The following is an 18,233-nucleotide window of genomic DNA, read 5'->3' on the forward strand; positions in this document are numbered from 1 at the left end:
GTCCTAAAATCTTCATCATTTCCACAAAATAGCAAATATTTGTTGTTTATCCATTTATTATTTGTTTAGAAAATTATTTATTATTACATACATTTCCTGTCATTGACTTTTGGCTTTTATTTAGAAATTTGTTCCTCTGCACGCTATTACCGTAATGTTCAGAATACGACGTTCCACCAAATCTAAGTGGGGGCTGGCTTGACCAAGCTTTTCCAAGTGGAGGCTGGCTTGACTTCAGTTCTCTTTCTGTCTTTGTGGGTTTTCTTTCCACAGTCCACAGTTGTGAGTGTCTGACTGAGTATGTGATGCCCTGTAATGTATTGGCTCCCTGTCCACTTTGTGATCCTGACTGTTGCCTTTCCATTTATGGAAAATGAATGAATGAATGAATGAATGACTTGAAGGATACCAGTAGGAGGGAGTAGTGCTGCACATTCTGGTGAGGTTCTTGTTGCGTCATCTTGATTGCCCTGAAACTTTAGTCTGACTCAGCCTGCACTAGTCTACCACATACAAACACCCTGACATCCTTGATCCAGCAAAGACATGGGGAAACAATGGGAAACTGCCGAGAGCACACATAAACAATGGCATGAATATCACCAAAAAACAGCTCTGAATCCTCTACCCTTAAGGTATGTTGCTGTAATGGTGTTTTATTTCTATGGTCTGTGTGCAGTAATTTCCTTTAACCAAATGATCATGTGATTTGAACAGGTCTTCAGGATCCACTAATATAAGAAGTGGTAAGTATAATAATAATAATAATAATAATAAAGTGGTAATATAAAAACAGTAGTTTGTGCTTTTCAGTAAAATAATATCAGGTTAATACATAACACTATTAGATGTTTTCTCACGTGAGATACAATTCAGGTGATTAAACCTTTTCAATTGTGATTTTATATTGAATAGAGGATATAGTCCAAGACTAATCTCCATACTGTAACACTGAGCAGTAGAATGGGACAATTTAGAGCAGCAAGACACAGGCCTTAGGTCACTGTGCACTGTATCTAGGGGTATAAAGCCCCACACCTATCTTCCCAGCACTGGGCTATGGATAAGTGGATCTGTGGTATTCGGAGGGATGAGGCTCAATCCAATACCTTTGAGATGAAACGTAGCTGTGTTTGTGATTCAGAACTAATCACACTACACCAGTTACTGATGCTCATACATTGATTCTAAGGTCATCCCAGAATGTGTAAAGATGTCAGTGTACTTACAAGGTGAATTTTCATCACCTATGTCTGTTTTGCAACCTGATAAGTTTTTTTCCACACAGATACAGTGGTGTGTTGTATCGGTGTGAGCTGCAGAAACTTTACACCAGCAGCACACACACAAATCCGAGTGTCTGCTGTGTTTCTGACCTCATCTGAAAACTCAGACTAACAGTCTTTAACATGTTAAACCACCAAAGCTTGCAGATATCTTTTACATGCAAGTGGCTAGAATTCTGTAGTTATTACTATTAATCAGTACCAGGATGTGTGACTATATCGGATTTATACTGCTATCTGCAAATACTGGATGGAGCACCATAACTCCAGAGATAAGGAAGTAGAGCCAAATATTAAAGGTAATGATAACTCTCTAACATCACCACCTCACCTCACTGTTGTCTTTGTGGTCGAAGGTAAGAAAATATTCACAGAAATGTTAAAACATGTGGCTTTTATAAGACATAGATCATTTAAATTAGCATCTATTTCTACTTCTAATAATGTGTATTATGTGTAGATCCCAGTGTGGTAAGAGTCCCGAGTGCAGGGTTGAAGGATCTTGATCAGCAGTCAGCAGCACCAGAACTGACAGAGCAACCACAAAACTTTAACACTTCTCAAATCCAACACCACATGATGATAACTTCGTCATCCCTACAGGTATTTAAAAAAACACAGTAAAGCATCACACTGTTGATGCCAAGCGGCTCCAGGATCTCAGGGTCCTGGGTTTTATCCTCGCCTCGTGTCATAAACACATCGTGAGGATAAAACACATGTTGGCATGTGTAAATGTGTGTAGTACTGTGAGTGTGTCATGTACGATACTTTCTCTTGGCTTTCAGCACTGGAGCTTGACGCCAGGACAAAAGCGCTATTTGTCTTCCATGGCCAAGACCTACAGCGAGGATCATGTGAGAAAACTGATCCGGCAATATTACCTGAACGTCTTACACAAAGCCATCAGGACCGGTGTGTGATCATCTAACCCCTCGCACACTCAACAGTCACATTAATCACTCCATTAACAGCACGCCTGTCAACTCTTGGCTTTTAGGTATCAGTGACACCAAGGACATCGGCTTCGGCTTGGAGCCAGCTTCACCAGACGAGGTGCACAGTCCAAAGCCTCAGAAAAAGAGTGGAAAGGCAAAAATCCAGAAGTCAAAGAGACTTGTTTTGCCTAAAATCAACAGCCATCGAAAAAGGTAACATGGTAAATAAGGCTTTACGTTATTTGTGCTGCTTACGGCTTTTCCATGTGTGACAAATACAGTTTGTCTTCAAGGTTGCCCCAAGAATCAAGTGCAAAGAAACCAAAGCCAATAAGAAAGAGACATAATGACTCTGGTAAGATCTCAGCTAATTTGTTTGTCTTATAGACTGTACGTTTCTAGACAATCCTCATTAATTAGTGACCTAAGTTACTTGTACACACAGAGGTTCTGATGTATACAGAGACATTTAATGTTAGATGTGAAATTTGTAATTGGGGATAAATATACAGACTTCTTCACAGTGCCATCAACAATGCAGAGTGTCATTCATATTTCATTATCTGTAAGCGCTTATCCAGTTCAGGGTCGCGGTGGGTCCAGAGCCCACCTGGAATCGTTGGGCGCAAGGCGGGAATACACCCTGGAGGGGGCGCCAGTCCTTCACAGGGCTACACAGGCACACTCACACACTCACACCTAGGACACTTTTGAGTCACCAATCCACCTACCAACGTGTGTTTTTTGGACTGTGGGAGGAAACCGGAGCACCCGGAGGAAACCCACGCAGACACGGAGAGAACACACCACACTCCTCAGTCACCCGGAGGAAACCCACACAGACACAGGGAGAACACACCACACTCCTCACAGACAGTCACCTGGAGGAAACCCTCGCAGACACAGGGAGAACACACCACACTCCTCACAGACAGTCACCCGGAGGAAACACAAGCAGATACAGGGAGAACACACCACACTCCTCACAGACAGTCACCCGGAGGAAACCCAAGCAGATACAGAGAGAACACACCACACTCCTCACAGACAGTCACCCGGAGGAAACCCACGCAGACACAGGGAGAACACACCAAACTCCTCACACACAGTCACCCGGAGCAGGAATCGAACCCACAACCTCCAGGCCCCTGGAGCTGTGTGACTGCGACACTACCTGCTGCACCACCCAGAGTGTGAAAAATATAATGAAACAACTATAGCTTCATACATTTATTAGGTGCTTATTCATTTTAAAGCTTCAAATGATTTGGATGTTTGGTTTCTATCGACCCGACTGTGAACAATTCCTTCTTGGTGAGTTTCTGACTTCTGTGACTTAGAAGAAATTTTGAAGTCTTTGGTCTTTTAACCACATCTTTTTCCTTCTGAATTTCCACAAAAGTCATATCAAAGCTCACATTCTGATGTTGTATTTACATTTTCAGGGTTGTTCCAGTGGGATGCTGAGGAAGACCTTGTGCTTTCGAACCTAAGCACCCTGTCTCTTGAAAGTGAGGATTTTCTGCCCGTCAGATAAAACAATTAAGTTTCACACTGATTGGCCACAATATTAAAACTAACTCACTGTTAATGAGCTTCACTGACCGTATATGTGTCCTTTTCTCTTTGGTATGCAATTTTTTTGGGCTCCCTTTCATTTTGTTCTGCAACGGTCAGGACCTCCACAGAGCAGGTATGATTTGGGGGGTGGATTTTAAAACTCTAGCAGCCCTGCTGTGTCTGATCCACTTGTACCACCACCACATCAGTGCCACTGCAGCGCATTGATTCAACACCCAAATCACACCTGCCCTGAGGTGGTCCTGACCATTAAAGAACAGGATGAAAGAGTTCTAACAAAGTATGCAGAGTAACAGGTGGACTACAGTGTGAAATTTTGTTCAGTGGCGTTGATAAAATTGACAATGGCTTTAAAATGAGTGAATAAACTCCAAAATAATATAATAAATAAATAAATATACAAGAGAATGTACTTTAACGTGCCGTGTGATTTTATTATATGAAATATTTAGGGTAGTTTGAATTAGGGCCTTGGAACAGATAGAAGAGGCCTTGTGAAACCAATATGACATAACATTAATAAACATAAAATGTGGCACAAGGGTTTACACAAAATTGGGCAAATAATAAGACATTATTGCATTCTAAACAACTATCTGATAACAACACAAGCAAATGCTGATGACATATAAACAGTATTATACACTTCATTAAAAGAGCAGAGCGCCTGTGATGCGCATATGTTCCGGGCTGTGGTCAAAGAGGAATGATACAAGACACATCCTGGAAAAAGGCAACGGATGATCGTCTGCATCTTTACGACTTCTTGTATTCAATTCTCTCCACTTTGACGTCGTCACCGATGAGCTGGTAAACATACGTGACAACCGTGGATGCTTGAATGTCCATCAAAACAAAGGATGGAATAATGTTGCTGTAAAAAAAAAGACACGTACCCACAAAGTTTTAAGGTTTTCAGAGGCAGACAAACACACCATCCATCAGAAGATTTAATAGCAATACAGTGGATGTTATAACACAGCAGTTATATTAGATTTAAAAAATATATATATCAAGAATAATTGAATTACGTTGGTCCCATACCTCTCCAGTGCATTGTAGGCTCCTGTGGCTGAGCCGGGGTTAATGTAGAACTTGTTTTCATTCTCAAAAGCCTCAAACTTGTGCGTGTGGCCGGAGATGAGAATGTCCACGTCCAGCTGCCTCTGCAGCAGAGCAAGACTGGCCATGTCTCCCCAGGGGATCACCTGGTGACCATGGATCAGCCCGATCTTAAACTGCCCCACAGTCACCACCTTCTGCTCTGGGTAATTCAGGTTCTGCCATTTGGAGAGTAACAATATGGTTATGTATTATGGCATTAAGCACTGTATTGTCTATATATTATAATATAAATATTGTTTTAAATACATGAATAAATAACTCTTAGCTCTTTTCTCAAGAGAAAACAGTTATTTCTGAGTTACCTTCTCCACTTCTTGTTCAGTATTACAAGCCTCTCTCAAATCTATATACAATCTGATTGAAATAATGCCCTCTGACACCTAAAATAATGAGTGAACCATCTGAAATGCATTTGGAATGTATTGTGTGCCTGCGCTTCAGTTTGACTGTAATTCACGTAAGGCCTGTTGCTTTTCAACCGTCTTAAACAGCTATATACACTCCTAGGGGGCTTGCGTGAAAAGGCTACATAGGATAACTGACCTCATCAAAGTCTCCTCTGACTATGTGCACATCTCCGGCCAGTGTTTTTAAGTAGTCATAGCTCTCCTTTGTACACAGGTTTCCAGTGCAGAGAATGTGCTGAATCTTTCCAGGAACCAGCAGCTTCTTGAACTTTGCTGGAAGTGTGTTGCATCTGTGAGGAATGTGCAGGTCGCCTAATACAAGGACCAACTGGAGATATACGAGGAGGAAGTAGTTAGAAAACACGTGGATTCGTGGACTACATTATAAATAAGGATGTTATTTCAGTATGTCGTAATATTGAAAAATAAATGTTACATTCATTTGAATTAGCATTAAATAGAAAACACTAATTTGTATATAATACATAAATGCATTAGATTGTATACAAATGCTGGGCTACTACTACAATATGTACATATTGTGCTCTTGAAGAGCACTGTTAAGTTCATGAATTATCATGGTGAAGAACAGTATGCCAGTACTGCATGTTTAAGCCAATATCTGGCGTATGCCCACATGACTCAGGTAACGTTGGGCACCCCTAGTTATAAATGTCGTTACTAATTGTCTGGTATCAGTCTATTTTTAGATCCATAACAATGTCCAACAAAGTGAGTAGTCACTCTTGGGCCCATGTTATAATCAAATTCACATACTATACAATGTTGCATAAGGATGCATGAAATAGCTTCTTGTCAACATGCTTATCAAAACGTCATTGGAGACAGACTAATCCTTACTTTCAGATATTCCGTTACAAACTACTCTTCTTGCTGAAATGTATTAGATATTTAAGTACGACTGACGTAAGACAGGGATGAGAGGAGTTTACCACACACATCCTGGGGCATCTTTACACGCGTTTCCTACACAAGTAGCACTCACACTAGATCCGACAGCCCAGAGAGAGCAGGGTTACTACAAGAGCCGTCCCATTAGTCTGCGACAGAAGCCTCCAAAAAGCAGTGTGGAGGGAGTGGAGGGGAACTTACTCTGTGACCAGCCTGAATACAACGCAGTTGATTGGAGACAGGATGGGAGACAGGATGGGGTGCAGTGGGTGAGCAGGAGAAGGAGTGGAGGAGGGATATTGAGAGATCAAAATGATGCAAATAAATCACAAACAAAGGAAAACAACACAAGATGATGTGAGACAGAGAAGGAAACTGAAATGTTAAGTGGATAAAATCAACAACAAATTAATCATTTCCAATGAAACCCAAAACTCAGATGGGAGGTGATGGGTGGTTAATGAAAGGTTAGCAGCATGGGGTTAGTGTGCAAACCAGGTTATTGTGGGGTTAGTTATGAGAGCTAATGTTAGACTGAACACCTTACTGATGATTAAAGAAAGGTAAAGGCTTTAATCTGGTGGTCAATAAAGCGAGCATTTTTACTGCTTTAGATTTCTATGAAATATAACTTTAAAAACATAGGATACACTACATGTCCAAAAGTTTGTAGACATAACTTACCTGTGCTGTTACTGCAGCACAGGAGAACTTACTCCCACTTAATAATACCTTCCATTTAAGACGGGTTGGATGAGCGGGTGTCCACAAACTGTTGGCCACACAGTGTATGTATCTGTGGGTGACACTTGAGAGTGACTGAACATGAAGTTAGCAGTATTAGATGGTAATATATGGAGTATATGTTTTGTAAATTATCTCTGTTCTGATTGGCTCTTCAGGATTGTGCCTCATTCTAAAAGTAGTCTGGGCTGTAACACTCATTGTTTCAGTGTGAATGGGCTGGGCTATAAACTGCTGTAGATTTATGACATTTGCTTTTTTGTGACATCAACACAACTAATTCAAAACAGCTTTTCTCCATCTATAGGAACTGGGGAATGAATGGCACGTTATAAAATTTTAAACAGTGTTTAAATTTTACATTATTAATATTATTATTATATTTTAAAGTGAGAAAACAAAACATTTTTCATGTAATGTGTGTCCTGTATCTGGGCAATACGCAAAAATAAAATCAAATAAAATAAAAATAAAAATATGCAAGCCATCTATTTGGGAGTGGGAAGCTTGACTTAAGTTAGGTGAGACTACAAAGATAAAAATGATCAGAATGATACTCCAAATAAACCCCCCCTGCCCTGGCAGTGTTCTGATATTTAGTTCACTTTGTCTGCATTTCCTGCGGTTTTATTTATCGACACACTTAAGTCTGGTTGCTAACTCAGCTGGTCATGTGATTGTAGGAATAAAGGAAGGCACTTAGCTGACAAAATATTAAGCTTTGCTTATTACCTTATTGATCAATATCAATAACAACACGGCTATACACAAAAGAACATATAGCCAAATTAAAATACGTAATTAGGGATAAAAGTTACGTTATAGACTCATTAACAAGCTGGTGTAAACGAAGCTCAAGTTGGCTTCCTTTTCGAATTTTCAGTTCCACCTTAAAAGGCGCAGCAGCTCCATTCTGGCCTCCAGGCACTCTCACATAACCGCTGCTCCATTTAAGGTGGAATGGAAAATTAGAAAAACAAGTGGCGATTCAGAAGTCAGGTGCTCTAAAATGACAGTTTTCAATCTCTAAGACTAAGCTTTACTCTAAAAACTACACATCTTCCTCAATATATCGCAGTAAACCCCAAAAATGTGAAAGATACGATCTCACCATTTTTCCTGAAGCTATAGGTCTCTGCTGGAGCTCAGGGGAGTGAAAAACTCGTTTGAGACCGAGTCGACTCTTTGAAACGACCCTTTCGGGTGAATACTTGAAAACCGATTCACACTTAAAAGCTGATGCATAAAGATGAATGAATTAATGAATGACTAAACCATAGACTAAATAAATGTATGAATAAATGAATACAATTAAATCTAAGTAAATACAGTTTGCTCTATTTAAAACTGTGACTACTATCTGAATAAGGGTTTTGGGTAAGGTAGTGTCACTGCCATACAACTTCAGATTCTCAGGTCCGGATTGTGGTCCTTGCCTTGGGTCTAGAGAACTGTGGGGAGTTGGGTGTGTGCTCCCTGTGTCTGAATGGGTGTCTTCCAGGTGCGGACAGTTTTTACCCATAGTTCAATAAATATTTTTATGGAATGACTGTGAGAAATACTCAACAGCTGTGAGTGTGAGGAGCTTCTGAACAAATGAGAGAACAGCAGTTCTCCAGAATCGTTACATTGCCTTTAACACAGTCACACAATTTTGCCAAACTGGGACATGCCAATTCTTTATTGAGAATTTATCAATAATTAATGTCATAATAGATTGCTACTTTATATAAATGCTTAAAAACATGCTAGCCATATTTTAAAATGACAAAAATGATTTTCATTTGTTTTTATTGAGATTTCTAATGATGTTATATCATTTTAACATCTGCTGTGATAATAACTGATCACTTGATGTACCAAGACAACACATAATTAACATTAACAAATGTATGTAATTAAAAGGTAAAAGAAATGCGTTGCCTTTTAGTGTGTGCTTGAATTATAATTCTTAATTACGTTCAGAGTCTAAATTTAAGGGAGAAAACACTGGAAAAGTCGTTTCAAAGCAAAGAGTCGACTCTTACTGATGAGCCGAGTGAATTAATTTGATTCACTGAAAGGAACCAAAGGAAGCAGGACGAAAGCCTGTTTTCAAAATAAAAGACATGGTTTCGGAAAAGAATCTCGAAAAGGTTATTCTCGCGGTTAAAATTATTTGTAGACATCATAGTGTTAATAGAATGTAAGAAAGAAGTGTTAATTTTCCGTGTTTACTGGGTCGCCTTAATAAGAAATGTATTACGTTTATTTCGGTCCATTCTGAGAGGAAATGAGCTGTGTTTTGTAATACCACTGATATTCTGTCTTCTGGATTAATGTTAAATTTTACTTAGAATATGTTTATACTTTTTTCCTAGAACGTATAAAGCTCAGAAATGGATACGAAAGTAGACAACCTTTCTACAACCTGCACAGCAACGCTGCCTTCATCAGAAATCAAGCTGGTGTGTGTGGAATATCCAGGACTTGTTAAAAATGTGGACAAAATGCTGGAGACAATTGGTGGAGAACAGGGATTGTCCAAGGTGAATAACTCTTTTATTATTATTATTATTTCTTTCATATACAAAATACAATTTTTGATTAAACTAGAAAGCTAACAAAACGTAAACATACGAAAGACTTTTACGTTTTCTGTTAATAATTCCTCTAGTACGGAGCACTGCTAGTGACATCCCTTCATAATAAAGTTAATGCATTTGAACGCCTTAAGACGATGTATGGACGCGTTGCTAATCGTTAAAAAATAAATAATTTTATTCTGAAAAGATGTCGCCAGCTGAGCTTTTTAACAGTGGCTTAATACCTCTCATGAGTCTTAATGAGTATTCAGAGATTATGAAAGGACATGGTATTAATATCAACTGAGCACCAGAGACTTTTACTGTTATATACTTTACATGTTGACATCCCTTATAATGTGTAAATCCATCAACTTTTATTTGATCTATCCAGAAAGCACAGTTTCACTGGTCAACAGCCCAATGCTGGGAGGCTTTGTAGACCTCTAACCTATGCTTGGCATTGAGAAGGATGACCTGCATCTGCCCTCTACTCACTCAGTCAATTCCCCACTCATTCATGTTTAACAAAATGTTCCACAAGAGCCTAACCCTAACACCATGTGTCTTTTTACAGACATATTCAGATTCCTCCAAGCGTCTTGAGCTGCGTTACCGACCAAAAGACCCGTACTGTCACCCAGTGTGTGGAAATCGTTTTTCCTCAACAAACCTGCTGCTGAGAGTCCGGCGCAGGAGACGAAAAGGCAGCAATGAGGAGCCTCATATCAGTATGGAGATCCTTGGGGTCATTGAAACATCATATAAATTTCAAGGTACGTTGTTCTATTTGCTTTTTTGATAGGAAGGGACTTTAAATGTGTTTGTTTTGGTAAACTGCTGTTGGGTGTCTGTTTTTCCCCTCCCCTCAGGAATGGCAGATTTCCAGTATCTTGCCACACAAAGTGAGCCTGGGGCTTCTCAGGTGTCTTTGTATGACAAGGTCATTTTGCGTAAACCAGAGAAGAAAGAATTCTTCGATCAACAAGTTCCACTTTTTCTCCCACCGCCCATATTTTCTCGTCTGGACAACGCAGTGGATTACTTCTACAGGCCGGATGTGGCACACAGGTGAGCAGCTGGTCTATGTCTAAACCACATAAACATGATGAATATATGCTTCATAAAGTTGTTAGTTACAAAGGAATATACAGCAAAGTTTTTATGTCCCGCAATGTGTTGTGAAAGCAAATGTTAATGCTTAATATTATTCTTTTCCTACATTCCTACAATATCTTACTTTTTATTCCAAACAAAAAATGACAAGATGTGTTTATTTTATGAGAAAAATTGAGCTTAATATGACCCTAACAAACTAGTAAGAAGTTCAATCAGTTTGTGATGTAGTATTTAACTTCTCCTGTCTCAAACAGGGAAGGAAGTCTTCAGTCATTTCTGTCTAATGAAAACCTGATTGGACCAAACCGAGCTCGAAGGCCACACAATGCCATTTTCGTTAACTTCGATGACAAAACGGTTCCAGCTGAGCCTCTGGAAGCTGCCAAGCTCAACTGGAAGAAGAACTCCATCCACCACAGTGATGTTAAGGCAGAGGAGGAACTTAGAAAGGTCAGTTGAAGAACACACACGTTAATGTGGTGGGGGAATAGCGCACAAACTAACATAGGCTTAAAGATAACGTGGCTCTTTAATGTAGTTAAATAGGGCAGAATAAGTCAGGTATAAATCTAAACAGCAATTAGATATTTAATAAAAACTCACTCTGAATAAAGTGTATTTTATTGTAAATATTTTGTGTTTATTGAATGTCACATTTACAGTTATATATTTTAAAATCATTTATTAATTTAGTGAAAATACGAGTGTGTGTTAGTGAGGCTATAGCACATGCTTTTAAAAATGTATAGATTTTTCTAAAATGCCAGTCTTCCTCAGACTTGAACTATAGATGTTTTTATTATTATAAAAAGTATATTTGACATTTTCGTGTGCAGATATTTGCATATTTTATTTGCTGTAAAATAAATTGAATTAAACAAATATGAATTTGCCACAGTTTGACAGTCTTCTCTTTTTGAATGTAGTTGTTTGAGAAGCGGCCGATTTGGTCCCGCAATGCTGTCAAAGCCAACGTGGACATTCACCCAGAGAAGCTAAAGCTGCTGCTGCCCTATCTGGCCTATTACATGGTGAGAACAACACTAAATACATTTCAGGGCTGTAAATTAGAATTGGCGACTGTCTGCTACTACACTGTACACTACACTAAGATGTACAGTCATCTGTAAAGTTTTGAACACCCTTGCACTGGGGCTGCTTTTTAGTTTTTCAAAGCAAACATAAATGAATACAAATGAATCTCTCTATATTGGCTAGCTTTAAAATATTGGAAAAAATAAAATATAGATTTTTTTTTTACTTTTGCACTTTAGTCTTTTGTCTTCCTCCAGGAATATCAATAATTTATTTAAGTTTTATGTGAATCCACAAGTGTAACAGGAATATGTGTGTGTTTCTGTGTGTGTGTATTTATTTCAGCTAACTGGTCCATGGAGAAGTTTATGGGTGCGCTTTGGTTATGATCCTCGTAAGAGCCCAGAGGCTAAAATCTACCAGGTTCTGGACTTCAGGATCCGCTGTGGTATGAAACACGGTGAGTTTCTATGTGTTAGGGAGACCGAATGACTACAGCATGAAATAATAATTTTCACCAAGATGTATTAATATAGAGAATATGTGTTCATTCATTCATTCATTGTCTGAAACCGCTTATCCAGTTTAGGGCGCAAGGCGGGAACACACCCTGGACGGGGCGCCAGTCCTTCACAGGGCGACACGCACTCACACATTCACTTACACACTCACACCTACGAACACTTTTTTGAGTCACCAGTCCACCTACCAACGTGTGTTTTTGGACCATGGGAGGAAACCGGAGCACCCGGAGGAAACCCACACAGATACAGGGAGAACACACCACACTCCTCACAGACAGTCACCCGGAGGAAACCCACGCAGACACAGGGAGAACACACCACACTCCTCACAGACAGTCACCCGGAGGAAACCCACGCAGACACAGGGAGAACACACCACACTCCTCACAGACAATCACCCGGAGCGGGACTTGTACCCACAACCTCAAGGACCCTGGTGTTGTGTGACTGCGACACTACCTGCTGCACCACCGTGCCGCCCAGAATATGTGTTGGGTTCAGTTAAATTCAGCATGTAATATAATAAATGTAATGATCATTTTGCTGCAAATTACACATGTATCAGTTTCATTTAATATGAATGCAATGTGAATGCAAGTGTGCTGTTGGTCACTCTCTATGCCCGTCTCACCTCACACATTCTCTGTATCTTTCTGTAGGATTTGGAGTTAACGATATGCCGGTGAAGGCCAAAAGAAGCGCCTACCACTACAGCCTTCCAACCACAGTCAACAAAACAGGTGCTATATTTCGAACACATATCGAACAAATGAATTCAATTCCGTATGTGAATCGCCTGTAATTACGTATGTAATTGCATTGTTCCATTTACATTGTCTAATGTACTACGTTTTATATAGGTTTAGTCTCCACTGACACGTGAAGTGAGGAACATAAATGATGTGGTTACAGTGGTGGATGTGAAAGGGTGGGATTTATTACACAGCAAGTGAACAGTCACTTCAGTGTTTTCTTGAAGTTGTTGTGTGGGAAGCTCAGTTCTTGGACACATTTTGGTAGGTACAGACCCCCTGCACACCAGAAACACTCCACAAGAGCAGCTGTTTTGGAGATGCTCTGACCAGAATAATGTGACCATCACAGTGTGGCCCTGGTGAAACTCAGACACCTAAGCCTTCCCATTTTTCCTGCTCCCAAAATCAACTTTAAGAACTAACCTTTCGCTTGCTGCCTGAAAACTGTAACCAGGTCATTCCTGTTGTTCACTTCACCTGACAGTGGTTTTAATCTTGTAGCTGATCAATGTAGTTGAGTGTACTATATGTCCACAGAAATTACAGGGTTAGATATTATTATGGGAAAAATCTCCCATGTTTTATTAAGTTGATTGACACATGTCTTTTATATTGGGATGTCTTTAGTTCCTCAGCCAGCCAGTCTGAAGGAAATCACAGGGGCTTCATCCTCAGGCAAACTCTCATCAGCAAAATACATGCTCAAGGTATGTATTCTGTTAAACGTTTCAATAAAGTCAAATGATAAAGCTATTCTCATATAGTATTTGTGCTGTTTGGTTCCTCCTTGGTTCTATTAAGAATACTGAATATTAAGGGATATCGGAGAAGAAAACAGGCTATCACCAAACCTGCGTCTTTGCTTTATCTGTTTGCAGGAGTCAGCTTATATTTTCCGGGATGGAATGTTGCCACCCTATCGACAGATGTTTTACCAGCTGTGTGACCTGGACGTGGAGAGGTAAGGATCAGTGTCTTCTAATCTTCCTTCCACATAGGGGTAGGCTTTAAAAGAATGGGACATTGTTAGAAATAAATTCATGGTATGCTTGGACATTTTAATAAATACATAAATACAGAACATAAATAAAACTGAAATGCAAACATTCATTCATTCATTATCTGTAAGCGCTTATCCAGTTCAGGGTCGCAGTGGGTCCAGCGCCAGTCCTTCACAGGGCAACATAGACACACACACACACACATTCTCTCACACAGTCACACCTACGGATACTTTTTTGAGTTGCAAATCCACCTACCAATGTGTGCTTTTGGACTGTGGGAGGAAACCGGAGCACCCGGAGGAAACCCACGCAGACACAGGGAGAACACACCACACTCCTCACAGACAGTCACCCGGAGGAAACCCACGCAGACACGGGGAGAACACACCACACTCCTCACAGACAGTCACCCGGAGGAAACCCACGCAGATACAGAGAGAACACACCACACTCCTCACAGACAGTCACCCGGAGGAAACCCACGCAGACACGGGGAGAACACACCACACTCCTCACAGACAGTCACCAGGAGGAAACCCACGGGGAGAACACACCACACTCCTCACAGACAGTCACCCGGAGGAAACCCACACAGACACGGGGAGAACACACCACACTCCTCACAGACAGTCTCCCGGAGGAAACCCACGCAGACACGGGGAGAACACACCACACTCCTCACAGACAGTCACCCGGAGGAAACCCACGCAGACACGGGGAGAACACACCACACTCCTCACAGACAGTCACCCGGAGGAAACCCACGCAGATACAGAGCGAACACACCACACTCCTCACAGACAGTCACCCGGAGGAAACCCACGCAGACACGGGGAGAACACACCACACTCCTCACAGACAGTCACCAGGAGGAAACCCACGGGGAGAACACACCACACTCCTCACAGACAGTCACCCGGAGGAAACCCACACAGACACGGGGAGAACACACCACACTCCTCACAGACAGTCACCCGGAGGAAACCCACGGAGACACAGGGAGAACACGCCACACTCCTCACAGACAGTCACCCGGAGGAAACCCACGAAGACACAGGGAGAACACGCCACACTCCTCACAGACAGTCACCCGGAGGAAACCCACGCAGACACAGGGAGAACACGCCACACTCCTCACAGACAGTCACCCGGAGGAAATCCACGCAGACACAGAGAGAACACGCCACACTCCTCACAGACAGTCACCCGGAGGAAACCCACGGAGACACAGGGAGAACACGCCACACTCCTCACAGACAGTCACCCGGAGGAAATCCACGCAGACACAGAGAGAACACGCCACACTCCTCACAGACAGTCACCCGGAGGAAACCCACGCAGACACGGGGAGAACACACCACACTCCTCACAGACAGTCACCAGGAGGAAACCCACGGGGAGAACACACCACACTCCTCACAGACAGTCACCCGGAGGAAACCCACACAGACACGGGGAGAACACACCACACTCCTCACAGACAGTCACCCGGAGGAAACCCACGGAGACACAGGGAGAACACGCCACACTCCTCACAGACAGTCACCCGGAGGAAACCCACGAAGACACAGGGAGAACACGCCACACTCCTCACAGACAGTCACCCGGAGGAAACCCACGCAGACACAGGGAGAACACGCCACACTCCTCACAGACAGTCACCCGGAGGAAATCCACGCAGACACAGAGAGAACACGCCACACTCCTCACAGACAGTCACCCGGAGGAAACCCACGGAGACACAGGGAGAACACGCCACACTCCTCACAGACAGTCACCCGGAGGAAATCCACGCAGACACAGAGAGAACACGCCACACTCCTCACAGACAGTCACCCGGAGGAAACCCACGCAGACACAGAGAGAACACGCCACACTCCTCACAGACAGTCACCCGGAGGAAACCCATGCAGACAGGGAGAACACGCCACACTCCTCACAGACAGTCACCCGGAGGAAACCCATGCAGACACAGAGAGAACACGCCACACTCCTCACAGACAGTCACCCGGAGGAAACCCATGCAGACAGGGAGAACACGCCACACTCCTCACAGACAGTCACCCGGAGGAAATCCACGCAGACACAGAGAGAACACGCCACACTCCTCACAGACAGTCACCCGGAGGAAACCCACGCAGACACAGAGAGAACACGCCACACTCCTCACAGACAGTCACCCGGAGGAAACCCACGCAGACACAGAGAGAACACGCCACACTCCTCACAGACATTCACCCGGAGGAAACCCACGCAGACACAGAGAGAACACGCCACACTCCTCACAGACAGTCACCCGGAGGAAACCCATGCAGACAGGGAGAACACACCACACTCCTCACAGACAGTCACCCGGAGGAAACCCCCGCAGACACAGGGAGAACACGCCACACTCCTCACAGACAGTCACCCGGAGGAAACCCACGCGGACACAGGGAGAACACGCCACACTCCTCACAGACAGTCACCCGGAGGAAACCCACGCGGACACAGGAAGAACACGCCACACTCCTCACAGACAGTCACCCGGAGCAGGAATTGAACCCGCAACCTCCAGGTTCCTGGAGCAATAACAATTACTCATATATACTGTATATATAACTGTATATTAAAGTATCATTAGTGATCATTGTGAATGTCTCTTGATTTTCAGGATTAAGAACATCGTCCATAAGAACGACGGGATGGAGGAGGTGTGTGACGAGCGCGATGGCTGGTGTTTGTCTCGGACTGCAGACGAGCTCAGAGACATAATCTCCTCAATGATTTCTCAGGTCGTACGAGCCAAGAGACCCGGTAAGTAGACTGTACACAAAGAAGCTGGATCTGTACAGACACAGACCACACCCTTGGTCATCCTTGGTGTTCTGTTGATGGAAAGCATAAAGGAGGAGGAGAGAGTTCACAGGTTAAAAAATGAATGTGCTCAGAAGGGAGGCTGTCTATTTCCAAATTAACTTGTAGGGAAATACCTTACCACGTGGAGAGGTGCAGTGGACAGAAGACGCTTATAAATAGTGAATTAATCTTCTTTAAGGAGTGACTTTAACTGACAAAGACACTTAGTTTTGCACACACAGCTTGTGGATCTCCATAGAAACCTACCAAATGAAACAACACTCCGAGACAGCTGCACATGAGCCAAAGATCAACATGTTCAGTGGCAAGTGTGGGCTGGAGGGGTATAACTCGCCCCTCTCTTGTTGAGCACTGACCAGTTCTGAGGATCTGTGCACCTGCATTATTTCCACTGCTATTTTTGTCCTGAGGTCAAGCTTTATCAGATGTATTGGTTGTTATGGTCACCGCTTGGTTTAAAGGTATGTCTATGTGGTCACCGAAAGCTAAATCATGTAGGGGACATCCATAAAGCAGGGGTCTTGGTGTGGGTCTATATTAATCTGGCTGTATCACTGTAAAGTATGGTCAGGTTGCGGTGTGTGTGCCTCATTTCCTAATTGTGTTTCTAGTTCTCACTGCAAAATGTGAGTAGTGAGTATGGTGAGTAGTCTCATATTGCATAATTAGTGTTCAGATAAATTGGTGAGTTATTAAGTCCCTTAATCCCTGCCATATCAAATCCTTTTATACTCATGTTTCCTTTTTTATTTTATTATAGCATGTAGAAACACCAAGTGTTCTTTAATGATAAACGGATCAATGTAAACGATCCAAAACTATTTGTAGTACAGTTCCTGTTTTCTTAATGTTAATATTATTCATGTGGATTAAAAGTTATTTTTTTTATATAAATGCTACTTTCTCTCTTCTTCTTGTAGCTTTGTCTACACCCAAGCTGAAGCCTGTCAGAGCTGGACGTAAAGTAGAGGAGAGTGAAGAGGATGAAGACGATGACGATGATGAAGAATACAAGGCCTCTGAAGGAAGTGAAAATGAAATGGAGACAGAAATGCTGGATTACATGTAAATCTAGACTGGTGTTTTGTAAAGGACCAACCTTTAAGGTGTGTGCAGATTAGACCACAGGTCTATGCTGAGGTATATGAAATGTACTTCATTTGAAATTACATTTTGGAACAATAAAAGATTTTGAGCTGTGAGGAGTGTGGTGTGTTCTCCCTGTGTCCGCGTGGGTTTCCTCCGGGTGACTGTCTGTGAGGAGTGTGATGTGTTCTCCCTGTGTCTGCGTGGGTTTCCTCCGGGTGACTGTCTGTGAGGAGTGTGGTGTTGTTCTCCCCGTGTCTGCGTGGGTTTCCTCTGGGTGACTGTGAGGAGTGT

At 42.3% G+C, this 18,233-nt stretch overlaps 3 protein-coding genes across 6 annotated transcripts; 2 read left to right on the forward strand and 1 right to left on the reverse strand.

The window, feature by feature from the left end:
- Positions 1 to 323: 323 nt before the first annotated feature.
- LOC136668423 (uncharacterized) lies at positions 324 to 4,148 on the forward strand. Its single transcript, XM_066645938.1, has 7 exons — positions 324 to 635; positions 718 to 746; positions 1,747 to 1,889; positions 2,075 to 2,201; positions 2,287 to 2,437; positions 2,518 to 2,579; positions 3,670 to 4,148. Exons 1-7 carry the CDS (start codon positions 547 to 549, stop codon positions 3,759 to 3,761), a joined length of 693 nt encoding a protein of 230 aa, XP_066502035.1. The 5' UTR covers positions 324 to 546; the 3' UTR covers positions 3,762 to 4,148.
- A 56-nt stretch (positions 4,149 to 4,204) lies between these two features.
- Positions 4,205 to 8,229, reverse strand: vps29 (VPS29 retromer complex component). Its single transcript, XM_066645940.1, has 4 exons — positions 8,105 to 8,229; positions 5,474 to 5,665; positions 4,850 to 5,085; positions 4,205 to 4,679 (listed from the first exon to the last, which is right to left on the reverse strand). Exons 1-4 carry the CDS (start codon positions 8,105 to 8,107, stop codon positions 4,562 to 4,564), a joined length of 549 nt encoding a protein of 182 aa, XP_066502037.1. The 5' UTR covers positions 8,108 to 8,229; the 3' UTR covers positions 4,205 to 4,561.
- A 180-nt stretch (positions 8,230 to 8,409) lies between these two features.
- On the forward strand, positions 8,410 to 18,045 carry gtf3c5 (general transcription factor IIIC, polypeptide 5). Of its 4 annotated transcripts, none has more exons than XM_066645937.1 (12): positions 8,410 to 8,494; positions 9,354 to 9,521; positions 10,135 to 10,333; positions 10,430 to 10,628; positions 10,931 to 11,126; positions 11,603 to 11,707; positions 12,057 to 12,171; positions 12,895 to 12,975; positions 13,618 to 13,697; positions 13,869 to 13,951; positions 16,648 to 16,790; positions 17,774 to 18,045. In XM_066645937.1, the coding sequence occupies exons 2-12, from the start codon at positions 9,372 to 9,374 to the stop codon at positions 17,920 to 17,922; spliced, it is 1,500 nt and encodes a 499-aa protein (XP_066502034.1). In that variant the 5' UTR covers positions 8,410 to 8,494; positions 9,354 to 9,371; the 3' UTR covers positions 17,923 to 18,045. The 4 variants fall into 4 exon arrangements, with proteins under 4 accessions (XP_066502034.1, XP_066502032.1, XP_066502031.1 ...); XM_066645935.1 differs by lacking the exon at positions 8,410 to 8,494 and adding an exon at positions 9,057 to 9,128; XM_066645934.1 differs by lacking the exon at positions 8,410 to 8,494 and adding an exon at positions 9,120 to 9,178.
- Positions 18,046 to 18,233: the final 188 nt, after the last annotated feature.

This window comes from Hoplias malabaricus, chromosome 15, assembly GCF_029633855.1.
Source record: "Hoplias malabaricus isolate fHopMal1 chromosome 15, fHopMal1.hap1, whole genome shotgun sequence".
Lineage (NCBI taxonomy): Eukaryota > Metazoa > Chordata > Actinopteri > Characiformes > Erythrinidae > Hoplias > Hoplias malabaricus.